At 39.2% G+C, this 14,377-nt stretch overlaps 1 protein-coding gene across 3 annotated transcripts in view; it reads right to left on the bottom strand.

Moving 5' to 3' along the window:
- The window catches only part of TTC6 (tetratricopeptide repeat domain 6), a 201,418-nt gene that overhangs the window by 48,467 nt on the left and 138,574 nt on the right, over nucleotides 1-14,377 (bottom strand). For all 3 annotated transcript variants that reach the window (XM_060175452.1, XM_060175454.1, XM_060175453.1), the window contains exons 11-14: nucleotides 10,218-10,588; nucleotides 4,135-4,594; nucleotides 3,541-3,670; nucleotides 1,938-2,110 (exon numbers count right to left, since the gene is read on the bottom strand). In XM_060175452.1, the coding sequence (XP_060031435.1) occupies nucleotides 1,938-2,110; nucleotides 3,541-3,670; nucleotides 4,135-4,594; nucleotides 10,218-10,588 (1,134 nt within the window). The remainder of the gene's footprint in view (nucleotides 1-1,937; nucleotides 2,111-3,540; nucleotides 3,671-4,134; nucleotides 4,595-10,217; nucleotides 10,589-14,377) is intronic.

The raw sequence follows: 14,377 nt of genomic DNA, 5'->3' as shown, positions 1-14,377 counted from the left end.
GGAGGAACACACAGAGTGAGAGGTGGACTAGGCATGCAAAGGACGAAGAGAAAAGGGGAGGGAGAGGTGAAAGAGCTTTGGGGTCTGGGTACACATTGAAATTGTAGCCATGTCTATATACACAATGGAATACTACTCAGCTGTAAAAAATGGTGACTTTACCATTTTCAGCCGATCTTGGATGGACCTTGAAAAATTCATCTTCAGTGAAATAAGTCAGAAACAGAAGGATGAAGATGGGATGATCTCACTCTCAGGCCGAAGTTGAAAAATAAGATTAGAAAAGAAAACACAAGTCGAACCTGAAAGGGCATTGGAGTATTACACCAAAGTAAAAGACTCTGGGGTGGGTGGGTGCGTGGGGAGAATACACGTCCATGAAAGATGATGAATGACATAGTGGGGGTTGTATTGCTAAATGGGAATCTGGGGAATGTTATGCATGTACAAACTATTGTAAAAAAAAAAAAGAAAAAAAAAAAAAAGAAATTGTAGCCATGAGGGGCTGGGGGTGGTGCACCTGGTTGAGAACACATGTTATAATGTACAAGGACCCAGTTTCAGCCGCTATCCCACCTGTGGAGAGAAAGTTTTGCAAATGGTAAAGCAGGCCTGCAGATATCTCTGTTTCTTTTACTCTATCATCCTCTTCCCTTTTGACTTCTGGCTGTCTCTATCCAATAAAGATAATAAGGAGGCCGGGCAGTGGTGCACGGGGTTAGGCACACATAGTACAAAGTGCAAGGACCCACACAAGGATTCCACCTGCAGAAGGGGTCACTTCATAAGCAGTGAAGCAAGTCTGCAGGTTTCTTTCTTTCTCTCTCCCTCTTTATCTTCCTCTCCCTTTTCAATATCGCTCTGTCCTATCAAAAAAAAAAAGAAAAATGGCCACCAAGACCAGTGGATTCATAGTGCCAGCACCAAGCCCCAGCCATAACCCTGGAAGCAAAAAAAATAGCAAAAAAGTTTGAAGCTGTACCCATGTGCCAATGACTGCACTATAGACCATTAAACCCCACCCTCTTAATAAAAGTGAGAAAAGAAAAAAAGAAGAGAAAAGAGAAGGAAAAAACAGGAAAGAGAAAAGAAGACAAGGAATTAAGGAACACAAAGAGCTAAGTTAATTAAATGATCTTTAAGTTACAAATTGCACTACGAACTAAGAATTTAACGTTAAAAGTGAGGAGATTCCGTTTATAATTCTGCTGTAATCGGGACTATCTACCCAACTCTTGACTCTCAAATACAATGGAGCTACAAGTTCACTTTCTCAGGGGAACCCTTTGATATACTCTACCCAAATTTAAATTACCCCACCATCTTTCTTTCCTAACACTCACATAATTTGTACTTATGTATTTATATATGTCTTTATTTCTTTACTATCTGCCCTTTACTGACTCGATGAAAGCGGGAGACATCTGGGTTTTTGTTTTTTAACCAAGATTTATCTACTATGTTATACTGCTCCTTAGTTCATAAATATTAGTGAATAAATGAATGAAAAGTCAGTGAGCACAGCTTTTCTGAGAGCAGCAGGTTTGCTGCAGAAGAAAATCAACTGTGTTCTAAGAGTTAATAAGTGGAAAATTATTTTCTCTATTGTTTGAAGCAAAGGCATAATTTTCAAAGGTCTCATGAAGCACTGTTTCATGGTTCAACAGATGGGAACTAGAAAAGTCTAGCTATCCTCAGAGCTGTCTCAGTACCCCAGCTCTATATAGAAGTTCATTCCCTAACTACTAACAATAACAACGACAAAACATTGAGATGGTATGGATATAAATTTTAGTAATAAACGTTCTAGGCCCCACTACACACTAAATTAATTGGTTTTATCTTACAACACATAGAAGATAATTTTGACAGCTCACTCTATTGTTAAGGAAGCACTACTGTGACCTAAGGGTAGCATTGTATGGTGTAAAGCTTACTTTAGAGAAATCGTCCATGGCCAGCACCTTGTTTTCCAGCTCATACATCTCACCTCTCCTGAAATACATATCCGCATCTGTGGGTTTACACTTAATTGCCAGGGAATAGTTTATAATTGCCAGTGTAGTATCATTTTTTCCCTTAAAAATTTCTGCCTTTGATAAATAGACCTCTAGAGAAAACATTTTAAAAGTCAGTTTTAGTGTCAATCATTTCTATTACATTTTTAAACAGTAATCCTTTCAGTATAGTGTAATAATGACGTTCACAATGTTTCTCTTATACTTCCTTAACCGCCTAAGTTACGCTTTTTTAAAATTTCAATAATTCATATCTTATTTTTAAAGATTCTATACTCATTTATGATAAAAAGTAGAAAATGTTTTTAATTTTAATTCAAAATGATAAAAATTACCCTTGACCTTTTTTGTGCATGTCCACAATGTTTTATACTCTTTCAGTGTCTCACAGCAAAAAAAATAATAATAAGTTAGGTGCTAACCATACAAGATTTAAAAGACAGAAAATATTTTTTTAAATAGCAAAGATTAAATAAGTAAGCTCATATTACATCCTAAGTATATATTATCAGTTCAAGGAATTCAAAAATTAGCAAGTGTTCCCTTTTTATTTTAATTTTTCATATTTATTTATTTATTGGCTAGAGACAGTCAGAAATTGAGAGGGAAGGGAGGGGTGATGGACAAAGATACACGTGCAACACTGCTTCACCACTCACAAAGCTTTCCCTCTGCAGATGAGGACCTGGGGCTTGACCCAGAGTCTTTGCATATTATAACATGCGAGGGCAACTAGCCGTCCCACCATCTGGCCCCTTAGTGAGTTTTCTCATAACCTGAAAGTTCTATGTTTCATTATTCAAGTTGTTAGAGGAGAATACAAAGCACGCAAAAGAAAAAAAATACAGATTTCATACAACTCCAAGATATTTTAGAACATTACAACTCCTACTCAAAGATTTGTAATCAGGTAAAAGATTTGAGAGTCTACAACTAAATTTTTCTTTCTTTCTTTTTTTTTTTTTTTTTTTTGTCTCCAGGGTTATTGCTGGGGCTTGGTGTGAATCCACTGCTCCTGGAGGCTATTTTTCTATTTTTTCCATTTTTTATTGGATAGGACAGAGAGAAATTGAGAGAGGAGGGGGAGAGAAAGACAGACACCTGCAGACCTGCTTCACCGCTAGTGAGGCAATACCCCTGCAGGTGGGGAGCCAGGGGCTCGAACCAGGATCCTTATGCCAGTCCTTGAGCTTTGCACCACGTGCGCTTAGCCTGCTGTGCTACCACTCACTGTCCCCCTCCCAACTAAAATTTTTTAAGTTTGCACTTTTCTTGTGGGATGAGTAGTAAGGAATAAACTTAGTGTAACACATACCAAGAATATGAACATCTTAAACCATTGTGAGTATTTTGAAAATGTAGGAACATAAGAGCATTACATTTACAATAGCAGTAGACATTTAACCTGGGGGGGAAAAAATCACACTTTTAGGAGACACATTGGTCACTTTATCTCTACAATCCCACTGAATGATAAAAGCTCAGACAAAGATATAAGTAATTGTAGGCACAGATAACATACCTGCATTGTTTTTATTATATTTATTTATATAATTCAAGTCATCCAATGCTTCACTAATTCTATCTTGAAAGAGATAAATGAAATGTCGGTGCCAGTAGGCATTGAGAAACAATGGTTCCATGCGAATAGCCTAGAAATGTATAAACTCAAGTTGTTGTATTAAAGGAAGATATTCTTTTTTTTTTTTTTTTTTAGATTTCATTTTTATTTATGAGAAAGATAGGAGGAGAAAGAACCAGACATCACTCTGGCACATGTGCTGCCGGGAATCAAACTCGGGACCTCATGCTTGAGAGTCCAAAGCTTTACCACTGCGCCACCTCCCGGACCACTAAAGGAAGATATTCTATCAAATAAATGTCTTCAATACTGTTGACACCAATGACCATATATGTATAATATAAAACAGTACTTCCCACTTGGACAGAAAACCTGTACTTGTTGTTATTTGAAAAATGCCAATAGTTATAATTTTACAAAAAAAAAAAAACAAACAAAAAACCATGTGTCCTGTTGAAAATTGCAGGGGGGGGGAAGTATGCATATAATTAGAACCAAGTGTCAATTGTTATTGTTTGACTAAATAAAACTTACTTCCTGTAGATCACTCATGGCACTCTGTAACATTCCCAGTTTCCTATAAATTGCTCCACGTCTACAATATAAAAATGCAGGATATTTTTTCTTCCTGTTTATTTCTTCAGTCAGTAGCTTCACTTCAGATTTATAATGTTCGGTGACCTCTAGAGGGAGGCCAGTACTCAGAGAATCACTCAGTTCCGGGCTGGGTTGCAGCTCTTGTTCAGGCTCCTCTCTAACAGCACAGGTTTGAAAAAGCTTCTCTTTTGTGCTTTCCCTCTGATGCTTATATGAAGAGAATAAACTGAGAGCCCATGTCCGAGGCTTAGTATTTTTTGGAATTCCTCCCCTGCTTTGAGCAAATTTGTCAAAATCTAAAATCATAGGTAGGCTGGGAGACAGAAAATGGCGATCATAGAGTGGAATCCTGTTAAGGAATTTCTTCTGTCCAGGAAGGATTCCATGAGACACTGACCTTTCAATGAAAGAAGCACAATTATTCTATAAGTAAGAAAGGAACTCACCAACCAACACAGAGTTGCTATTTCTCTATTATTAAAATAAAATTTTACTCTTTCCCTTTTCTTTAATCCATTTTCCACATGTCAACCACCATTACTACTTATTTATTTGAATATCACATTATAATATTATATGACTTTGTGTTCATCATTGAAAATCAGCATGTGCATATACTATATTAAGTTCAGCACTGAAAGTCCATTTATTACTATTACTATGATTATTTGTTGTTGTTCTTGTCACTCTAATCTTTTCAGATAGCAAGAGTAGACAGAGACAGACAGTCTACAGCCATTCCACCTGAACACTCCCGATCTCATCAGATCTCAGAGAGACAGAGGAAGAGAAAGAAAAATACTACAGCACTGAAGCGTCCTGTACAGTGGCGGGGGCCAGGCTCGAACCTGGGTCAGACTCATGACAAACCTGGCACAACATCCAGGTGAATGAACTTGGTGGCTCTGAAAGCCCATTTCCATCTTTCATTACACAGCTGATCCTTGTGTCATGATTTATCTTCACCACTGCTTTCTGATAAACAATCATCTGTCTTACAATCAAAAAGTCTTTTTGTTTGTTTATGTTCACCTGTTTGATTTTTCCACATACCACGTGTAGGTGAAATTGTGTGCTATTTGTCTTTCTCTGAGAGACTCTTTTCAGTAAGGACAAAGCCCTCTAGATCCATCTATCTTGCAAATGACAAGATTTCATCTACCTTAAAACTGAGTAACATGGGAGTTGGGCGGTAGTGCAGCGGTTAAGCGCACGTGGCGCAAAGTGCAAGGACCGGTGTAAGAATCCCGGTTCGAGCCCCCAGTTCCCCGCTTGCAGGGGAGTCCCTTAACAGGTGGTGAAGCAAGTCTGCAGGTGTCTTTCTCTCCCCCTCTCTGTCTTCCCCTCCTCTCTCCATTTCTGTCTGTACTATCCAACAACAACAATAACTACAACAATAAAACAACAAGGGCAACAAAAGGGAAAATAAATAAATAAAAATTTAAAAAAAAAACTGAGTAACATATTTCATTGTGTACATATATTGCATCAGCTTTACTGATTCATCAGTGTGTGGACACTTGGGTTGTTTGTAGTTCTTGACTATTGCAAGCAATGCTGCAACAAACGGGAGTGTGTATTTGAATTGGTTTTCTTGTATTTAGGGTTTGATACCCAGAAACTCACACACACACACACACACTCTCTCTCTCTCTCTCTCTCTCTCTCTCTCTGATTTTTTGAGGTATCTTCAGATTAATTTCCATAGCCAACACCAATAATATTTACATTTTCAACAAATGTAAATCAGACCCTTGGAGAGTTTCTTCTAGTACTTAGAATGCAAAATGGTCTACACAGCGGCAGGTTGGGGTCCCAGCACCTACCTCTGGTAGCACTGTTCAATTACCAAACCTTCAGCCATATCACCTGTGAATAAACCTCAAGACTGTTGCACTTTGCAGACTTTCTGTGCCAGATATGATTTCTCTCTGTTACCACATTCATCTCTGTTCTTCTCCATCTTGCTCTCCTCCCTGGGAGAGTAAAAGTCATCTGTATAGACTATAACCACAAGAGCAAGGACCCTTGCTCTGTTCTCCAATAGAGCAAATAAGAAGTCCAGTGCTCAAATCTCTTAAATTCTGTTGGTCAGGTAATGAAGTTATGAGGAAAGGAACAGGAAACTAAAATACTGACTGCAAGAATTTAGGCAAACATGAAGGAGGCTGAGAATTCTGGATCTCCAAATTCCACTCATCTTCCCATTACTGGCTAAGAGACTGTCAAATTCCTCAGTCTGAAAGACTCTGCCCTCTCCTACATGCCCCAGCAATAACCCCGGAGGCAAGAAAAAGAGAAGAAAACAAAAAGATCTTTCAGTGATTACCCTGTGGCATGACCTCAGACATTGTATCAGATCTCATTTAAGCAGCCACTCAATTGTGATTTCATGATTTTCTCAGGAAACTACAACTGTTACAAGTCTTCCATAAAAGCAATCTTGGATCAGTGGCTGCTGGCCTTAACCGATGCAGCCTTGGGTAGAACTCCTCTGTCATATGCCTAGTGATTCTTGAACTTCAGCATGTATCAGATTTACCTAGAACACTATGTTTAAACAGATTTCTAGTATATTAGCTGGAGCTGGTGGGTACCATCACCACAGTGTGGATCCAATTACCACAAGATTAAAAAAAAAAAAAAAACAGAGGTAAAAGGTAATCACAGGATTTTAATTTACAAGGATCAGTAGCAATGACTAAATGACTACAGGTTTTTAGAAATGAGATAAAGTATATTCTAGCAGTTGGTGAAGTGGACTTTCAGAACATGAATAGATACACTGACCAGTAGAATAGAATTGAGAGCCCAGAAGTAATCCCTCACTTACTCAAGTACAGTAACAAACAGAGGCTTATTATATTGTGGATTATTGAGGTCCAGCAGAAACAGGCAAAGGGTCAAAGATTTACTAGTCATGATGACCGGGAGCCATGAGTCCATAGGCTAGTTATCAGAGCTCAGCTACAAGTGTTCAAACTATTGTGTTTACTGTTGAATGTAAAACATTAATCCCCCCCCAATAAAAGGGAAAAAATGTTTAAAAAAAAAAAAAACTTTGGACTCTCAAGGAGGAGGTCCCAAGTTCAGTCCCAGGTAGTACATTTAATAGAGTGATGCTCTGGTTCTCTTTCTCTCTCTTTTCCTATCTCTCATATTAATAAATACCTTTTCTGGGCAAGGATAGATAGCATAGTGGTTATGCAAAGAGACTGTCATGCCTGAGGCTCTGAAGTCCAAGGTTCAATCCCCCACACCACCATAAGCCAGAGCTAAGCAGTGTTCTGGTGTTTCTCTGTGTCTTTCTCTTTCTCTGCATCTCTCTCAAGAATAAAATACTTTAAAAAATAAATAAATAAATACCTTTTTTTCTAATTTATTTATTTATTTAAAAAAGGAGACATTAACAAAATCGTAGGATAGGAGGGATACAACTCCACAATTCCTACCACTAGATCTCTATATCCCATCCCATCCCCTGATAGCTTTCCCTTTTCTAATGAAATAAGATGGTCTTTGGCATACATGAATGAAGAACTTGTGGGTCTTCTGAGCATAAGCCTCACCAGCTATAGTGGGGACTTACAACATCTTACCAAGTTCTTGGTCATGAGGCAACTTGCTGTCCAGAACCATTCACTTGACAGGGAGACCAGGTTTGGGCCCCATGAGGAAGTTCCTTGTAAGGTAACCTAGCTATGAATTTTCCCAAAATCTTCCAAAACACTCAAATATTTTGTCGGTTACTAGACATGGCTTCTAAATTATGTTGATTTATTGCATCCAAGTAAAGGACTCTGGGGAGAGAGGCAAGGAGGGGTTTGGTGGGAGGGAGATTTGGGGCCCTGATGATAATCACGAGGGGATCAAAGTTAGGGGTGAGAGCTTTGCAGACACTTATCACAAGGGGATAAAAAAATTATATCTGCCTGTAAATATTTTTTTTTATTTATATCCGGAGCCAAGAGGCGACGCACCTGGTTAAGTGCACACATTACAGTGCACAAAGATGCAGGTTCAAGAAGGGGAAAGCTTCACGAGTGGTGAAACAGGACTACAGGTGTCTCTCCGTCTCTCCCTCTCTATCTCCTCCTCTCCTCTCAATTTCTATCTGTCTGTATATAATAAATAAATAAAACAATAAAAGAGTAAAAAAATAATAATAAATTATATCCATGTGTCAACAACTATACTATCAACTGTAAAGTCCTCAATAAAATAATTTTAAAAGTAATTTAAAGGACCTACTTAAAATCTTCTAAAGATGTGTTAACAAAAAATGTTGCAGGGAAAACTTATTTAAGAAGTAAAGGGACTGGGGAGAATAGTACAATGGTTATGTAAAAAGGCTTTCCTAGCTGAGGCACCAAAGGTCCTAGGTTCAGTCCCCAACACCATCATAAGCAAAAGCTGAGCAGTAACCTGGTAAAAACAAACAGTCAAAGAATTTGGGATTAAAGTGGCATTCTCCACTAAAATCAGTCTCTGGTCCACTCTCACACTCAAACTGGGTTATCCCCCAGACTAGTAAGAGACAATAAGTAATCACACCAAACCCTTCTTCTGAACCAGCAAGTCTTTGTAACAATAAAGTAAATACAATATCTATTGTTTACATATCACCAGGAAAGTCCTTGCTTTGCACAAATGTAGAAATGTAACAAATTCCTTGTCATGTAGAGATATCTAAAGAGATATAAAGCCCAGCGCATTTTGGAAGCTATTTTGTGTAACATTTAGGTCCTAAGAAAGTTACGTCCTGGGGCCAGGCGGTGGAGCTCCTGGTTAAGCACACATTACAGTGCACAAGGACCAGGGTTCACCTGCAGAAGGGAGAAGCTTCACAAGTGGTGAAGCAGGGCTGCAGGTGTCTCTCTGTCTCTTTCCTTCTCCCCCCCACCTATCAATGTCTCTCTGTCTCTATCTAATAATAAATGTATAAAATTTGAAAAAAATAAAGTGATGTCCTGAACACTTAAATAAGAACATATCTGAGGGGGCTGGGCGGTAGCGCAGTGGGTTAAGCGCAGGTGGTGTGAAGCACAAGGACTTGCACAAGGATCCCAGTTCGAGCCCCAGCACCCCACCTGCAGAGGGGTTGCTCCACAGGCAGTGAAGCAGGTCTGCAGGTGTCTATCTTTCTCTTCTCCTCTCTGTCTTCCCCATCTCTCTCCATTTCCCTCTGTCCTGTCCAACAACAATGACAGCAATAATAATAACAATAATAAAAACAAAAAATATATAAAAAATAACATCTGAAATTTCATTATTGCTATTTTAATCCCCTCCACATACTAAGTCATGCTAGATACTACGATTACCTCCAAGAAAGATGAAAATTTAATCATTTCTGTATGTTTTCATCCCTGAGTAAGTGGGGGAAAAAATAACTTATCTAGATTAATTACTAAAATCAGTAACTGAAAATTAAAAGTAAGACTAAGTCTTACTTCATAACTTTAAATTATGGTTGAAACCATCCACTAAATACTTACATATTGCAAATAGGAGGTACAGATTCAAGAGATAGCTCACCAAGTAAGGTACATTTCAAGCCCTGCATGCACAACAGGTTTGAACCTCAGAACCACATGGAAGCACCAGAACATCAGAGGAAGCTCCAGTGCTGTGGTGTCTCCTCTTTCTCTTCTTTCTCACTTTCTCTTTGTCTCTCTCTCCCTCTCTTAGTGGAAAATATATCTCCCAGGTATAGCAACATTGTCCCTACACAAAGACTTGGTGAGAGAGACAGGGATAAAGAGATAAAGAAAGAGAGAGAGAGGGAGAAAGAAAGGAGATACACACACACACACACACCACACACACACACACACACACACACACACACACACACACACACGAGGGGGAGGGGAAGTGATAGGTAAGTTCCTTAGCTAAGAATTCAGGATATCCTTAGTGCTAAATAAAGTAACAACTTCAATGGATGAAATTATAAAATCAGTCATCAAAACCACCAGACACTTCTCAAACTATAAAAACTGTCAATTAAACAAGACCTTTGAAGATGTTTTGGAGGTCTGGATAACACCTCATACACAATTGAAAGTTTACTAAATCTCATTTTTCTCTTCAGTTTAATCCTCTTTCTCTTGGGATAAACGATGTAAGTAATGCCAGCTTGTCTAGACGCCTCAATAAGAGAGTAAGGCATGTATCTCCAACTGCTAGACTTCCGCAAGTTGTCTAGGATGGTGTCTATATTTCCTTTCACAGTTTCCTTGATTTTTTCTTCTTCTGTCAGCCGACGTTCCAGCTCCATTGCTTTCTGGAAAGATAGCTCTTTTATGTTACTTTTCGCGTCGTCCCTGATGTCAAGTGGATATGTAAGTGTCTCTTCGCTCCTCAATTCGACTGCAGATTTGATTCTCTTATAATGAAAAATCAGGGGGGGAAATTAATTTAGTTGCTATACACTTAAAAGTAATCCCATTACCTACGACCCATGGACACCACTCTTAGACATTTATCCAAAGGACACTCAAACACAAATTCGAGGGGACATATTGCACCCCTGTGTTCATAACTGCAATATTCACAGTAGCCAAAGACTGGAAGCAGCCTAAACGCCCATCAACAGATGACGGGCTAAAGAAGTGATGGGATATAGATTCTATGGAATCTCGCCCTTCAGTTTAAAAAGATGATACTATGTCTTTTGAGACAAAATGGATGGAACTGGAGGTAATTATGATGAGCAGAATAAGAGATGAAGCCGACTGCAGGATGGTTTCAGTCCGTTGTGGAATCTAGAGGTCTGATACACATGACCTTAGAGAAAAACAAACAAACAAAGAGAAACAAACTGTAAGACTGGTGAGAACTCTGATGGTGGCAGAGTAGGGACACAACACTTTGGTGATGGGTGTGGTGTAGATTAGAAACAGTAATCTGATAATCTTGTAACCAACTATTAATCCCAAACAAAAAATGGAAAAGGCAAAAAATTAATTCCAGTTATAATTACTATTAATGTACTTGGTCACTATCAAAAAAAGTCTTTTAAGGGGCTGGGTAGTGACTCACCCAGTTGAGGGCACATGTTACCAAAAAGTCTTTTAAAATTTTTATTGAATTATTTACTTGTTTATTTATGAGAGAGAAAGAACCACAGCATGACTCTGACATATGCTCTACTAGGGGTTGAACTTCAGACCTCATTTTGACACGCACTTGCTTCATCACCTCCTAAGCTGTTACTATTGAAAATGTTTAGGTTTGTTCTTATATTCATATAAAAAGAGACACTACACCTGGAACCCCACCTCCCCAGATCCCTGCCCCAACAGGGAGAGAGGCAGGCTGGGAGTATGGATCCACCTGTCAACGCCCATGTTCAGCAGGGAAGCAATTACAGAAGCCAGACCTTCCACCTTCTGCATCCCATGACCCTGGGTCCATGCTCCCAGAGGGATAAAGAATAGGGAAGCTATCATTGGAAGGGATTAGATATGGAGTTATGATGGTGGGAATTATGTGGAACTGTACCCCCTCTTAGCCTATGGTCTTGTCAGCATTGCCTTTTTATAAATAAAAACTTAAAAGAGATGCCTTTTTATAAATAAAAACTTAAAAGAGAGAGATTACAGCATTCTCCTATCCATCTATGGGGGGGCTCTCCCCTAATCATGGTAACCCCATGTGGTCCTGAGGGCCCCAACCCAGGGCCTCATGCCTAACAAGGAAAGAATTCTACCAGGTGAACTATCTCTAAGTCTCTGAAAATTTTAAAATCATATATACTTGAATGTTGTTAAAATTCGGAGGCTCTAGCTGGCTGGGCTAGCTTCACGGGCGGGTAACAGAGACAACCAAAGACATACGGCTGGGCAGGGAAGATGTATTTCTTTATTCTGGAACAGCGATTCATAAACTAAACCAAACTAATCACCAAACAGAACTCTGCTGCTTCTTCCCCCCCATGGCGCCAAGCACTCTCTTACTCTGCAACTCTGCAACTCTCTAACTCTGGAACTCTGGCACCCTCTCAGGGTTCCTTGGGGCGGGGCCAAGCGGCCACGAAATTAGCAGGACTGATCCAATTTTCTTGGCGGGGGAGAGCTAGAACAACCCAGTGTTCAATCCTGCAGTACACCACATGGGAGTTGCAAAGCACAAGTGGGGGGTGGGGAGTTTCAGTGTTATGGTGTGCCTATCTCTCTCTCTCTCGTCTGAAAAAGTTAATCCAGAGCACTGAAGCACCAGCAATGACCAAAATAAAATAAAATAAAAATAAAATAATTTTGTTGACTATATGGCATATTGATAGGTACATAAACTATATTCTGAAAACTGTAGGACAGAAATGAAGGAAACTGAATAAATTATAAACAAATGTGTCAAAATAATAATATTAAACTGTCCATGCACCCAAAATTCTCCATAGAGTCAATGTAATTCCTGTCAAATTTTGGTTAGCATTTCTTATATAAATACATAAGAATCCTAAAATTAATAGGAACTCACAAAAAGATTCCAGTTAGTCCAAGCAATTCTGAGAGAGAATCAAAGAGGTGGGTATATTAACAACTTCTTATTTCAAACATCATAAAACTATAGTGATTAAAATACTGAGTACTAGCATAAAAACTCATAGCTAGATGGGACAAAAATTGACAACCTGGGGCCTGGCGGTAGTGCAGCAGATTAAGCACACATGGCAGCAAAGCGCAAGGACTGGTGGAAGGAATCTGGTTCAAGCCCCCGGCTCCTCATCTGCCTGGGCATTGCTTCACCACCTGTGAAGCAGGTCTGCAGGTGTCTATCTTTCTCTCCTCCTCTTTGTCTTCCCCTCCTCTCTCCATTTCTCTCTGTCCTATCCAACAATGATGACAACAATAATAATAACAACAACGATAAACAAGGACAACAAAAGAGAAAAAAGATGGCTTCCAGGAGCAGTGGATTTGTAGTGTGCAGGCACCAAGCCCTAGTGATAACCCTGGAGACAAACAAAAACCTGAGAACCCATAAATTATCTCATGTATATGCTATCAACTAATGTATACACGGTTAAGTGGTATTTGATGAGGCGACCAATGATATGCCAAGGGGGAAGGATGGCCTGCCTCTCCAATGAGTTGGACCGGAAAGCCTGGCTATTCTCATGGGAAATGATGAAACGGGACGTCTATCTTACACTACTTCTAAAACATAATCCAAACTTAATGAATGACTCAAATGTAAGACCCAAAACTGAAATTACTAGTAGAAAATATGAAGGGAAACACTACTGGGTAACAAGTTTTAGATATGACACCAAAAGCATCAGCAACAAAAGGAAACTATTCAAGTGAAAGTCTGTAACATTTAAAGCGTCCGCGTAGCAAAATCAGCAAAATGTGAAAAGGGAGACAACAGAAACAGAGAACATATGCACCAGCCTTCTGTACAGTGAGGGGATAATATCCACAATACAGAAGAAACTCCATGATCCAACAGCAAGAGAAAAACAATTCATTAAAAATGGGCACCACTATAAACCAGAGACGCAAGGCCCCAGGTTGAAGCCCCCCACACCCTACCGGCAAGGCAGAAGCTTCAAGAGCATGAAGAAAGTACTACCAGTGTCTCTCTGTCCCCTTCTATCTCCCACTCCATTTTCAATTTCTCTCTAACCTATCAAACAGGTAAGGAAAAAAGAAAATGAAAACACTACATTGAAGTGATAACTACATGCCCTCCCCCTTCATCGCAATATTATTTATAATATCCAAGACAAGGAAATAGCCTAAGTATCCATCAGTGAGTGAATATGAATGAATAAAGGAAGTGTGGTGCTTACATGCACACTAAAATGCCACTTGTCTGTGAAAAAAGAAAATTTGTCCATGTGTAACAACACAGAGGGACCTTGAAAGACATTATGCTAAGTGAAATGCTAACTCAGGACAGATACATACAAATGCTATCTGCTCTTACTTGTAAGTGAAATCTTTAAAAAAAAAAAAAAAAAAAAAAAAAGGAGGAGGAGGAGAACTCATGAACTGGCAAAATTGCTCCCCTGGAGAGAGTTCTGCTTTGTTAGGTTCAAACCTGGTTCAAACCCAACCACACTGAAGGAAGCTTCAGTGCCATGGTCTCCCACTCTCTCTGCCTCGCTCTCCACCTAAAAGAAAGAAGGAGGAAAAAAGGAGGAGGAAGAGGAACAAGGAGAAAG

Source organism: Erinaceus europaeus, chromosome 16 (genome assembly GCF_950295315.1).
Source record: "Erinaceus europaeus chromosome 16, mEriEur2.1, whole genome shotgun sequence".
Lineage (NCBI taxonomy): Eukaryota > Metazoa > Chordata > Mammalia > Eulipotyphla > Erinaceidae > Erinaceus > Erinaceus europaeus.
The sequence above is the reverse complement of the archived record's forward strand: the minus strand, read 5'-3'. Positions and strand labels throughout refer to the sequence as shown.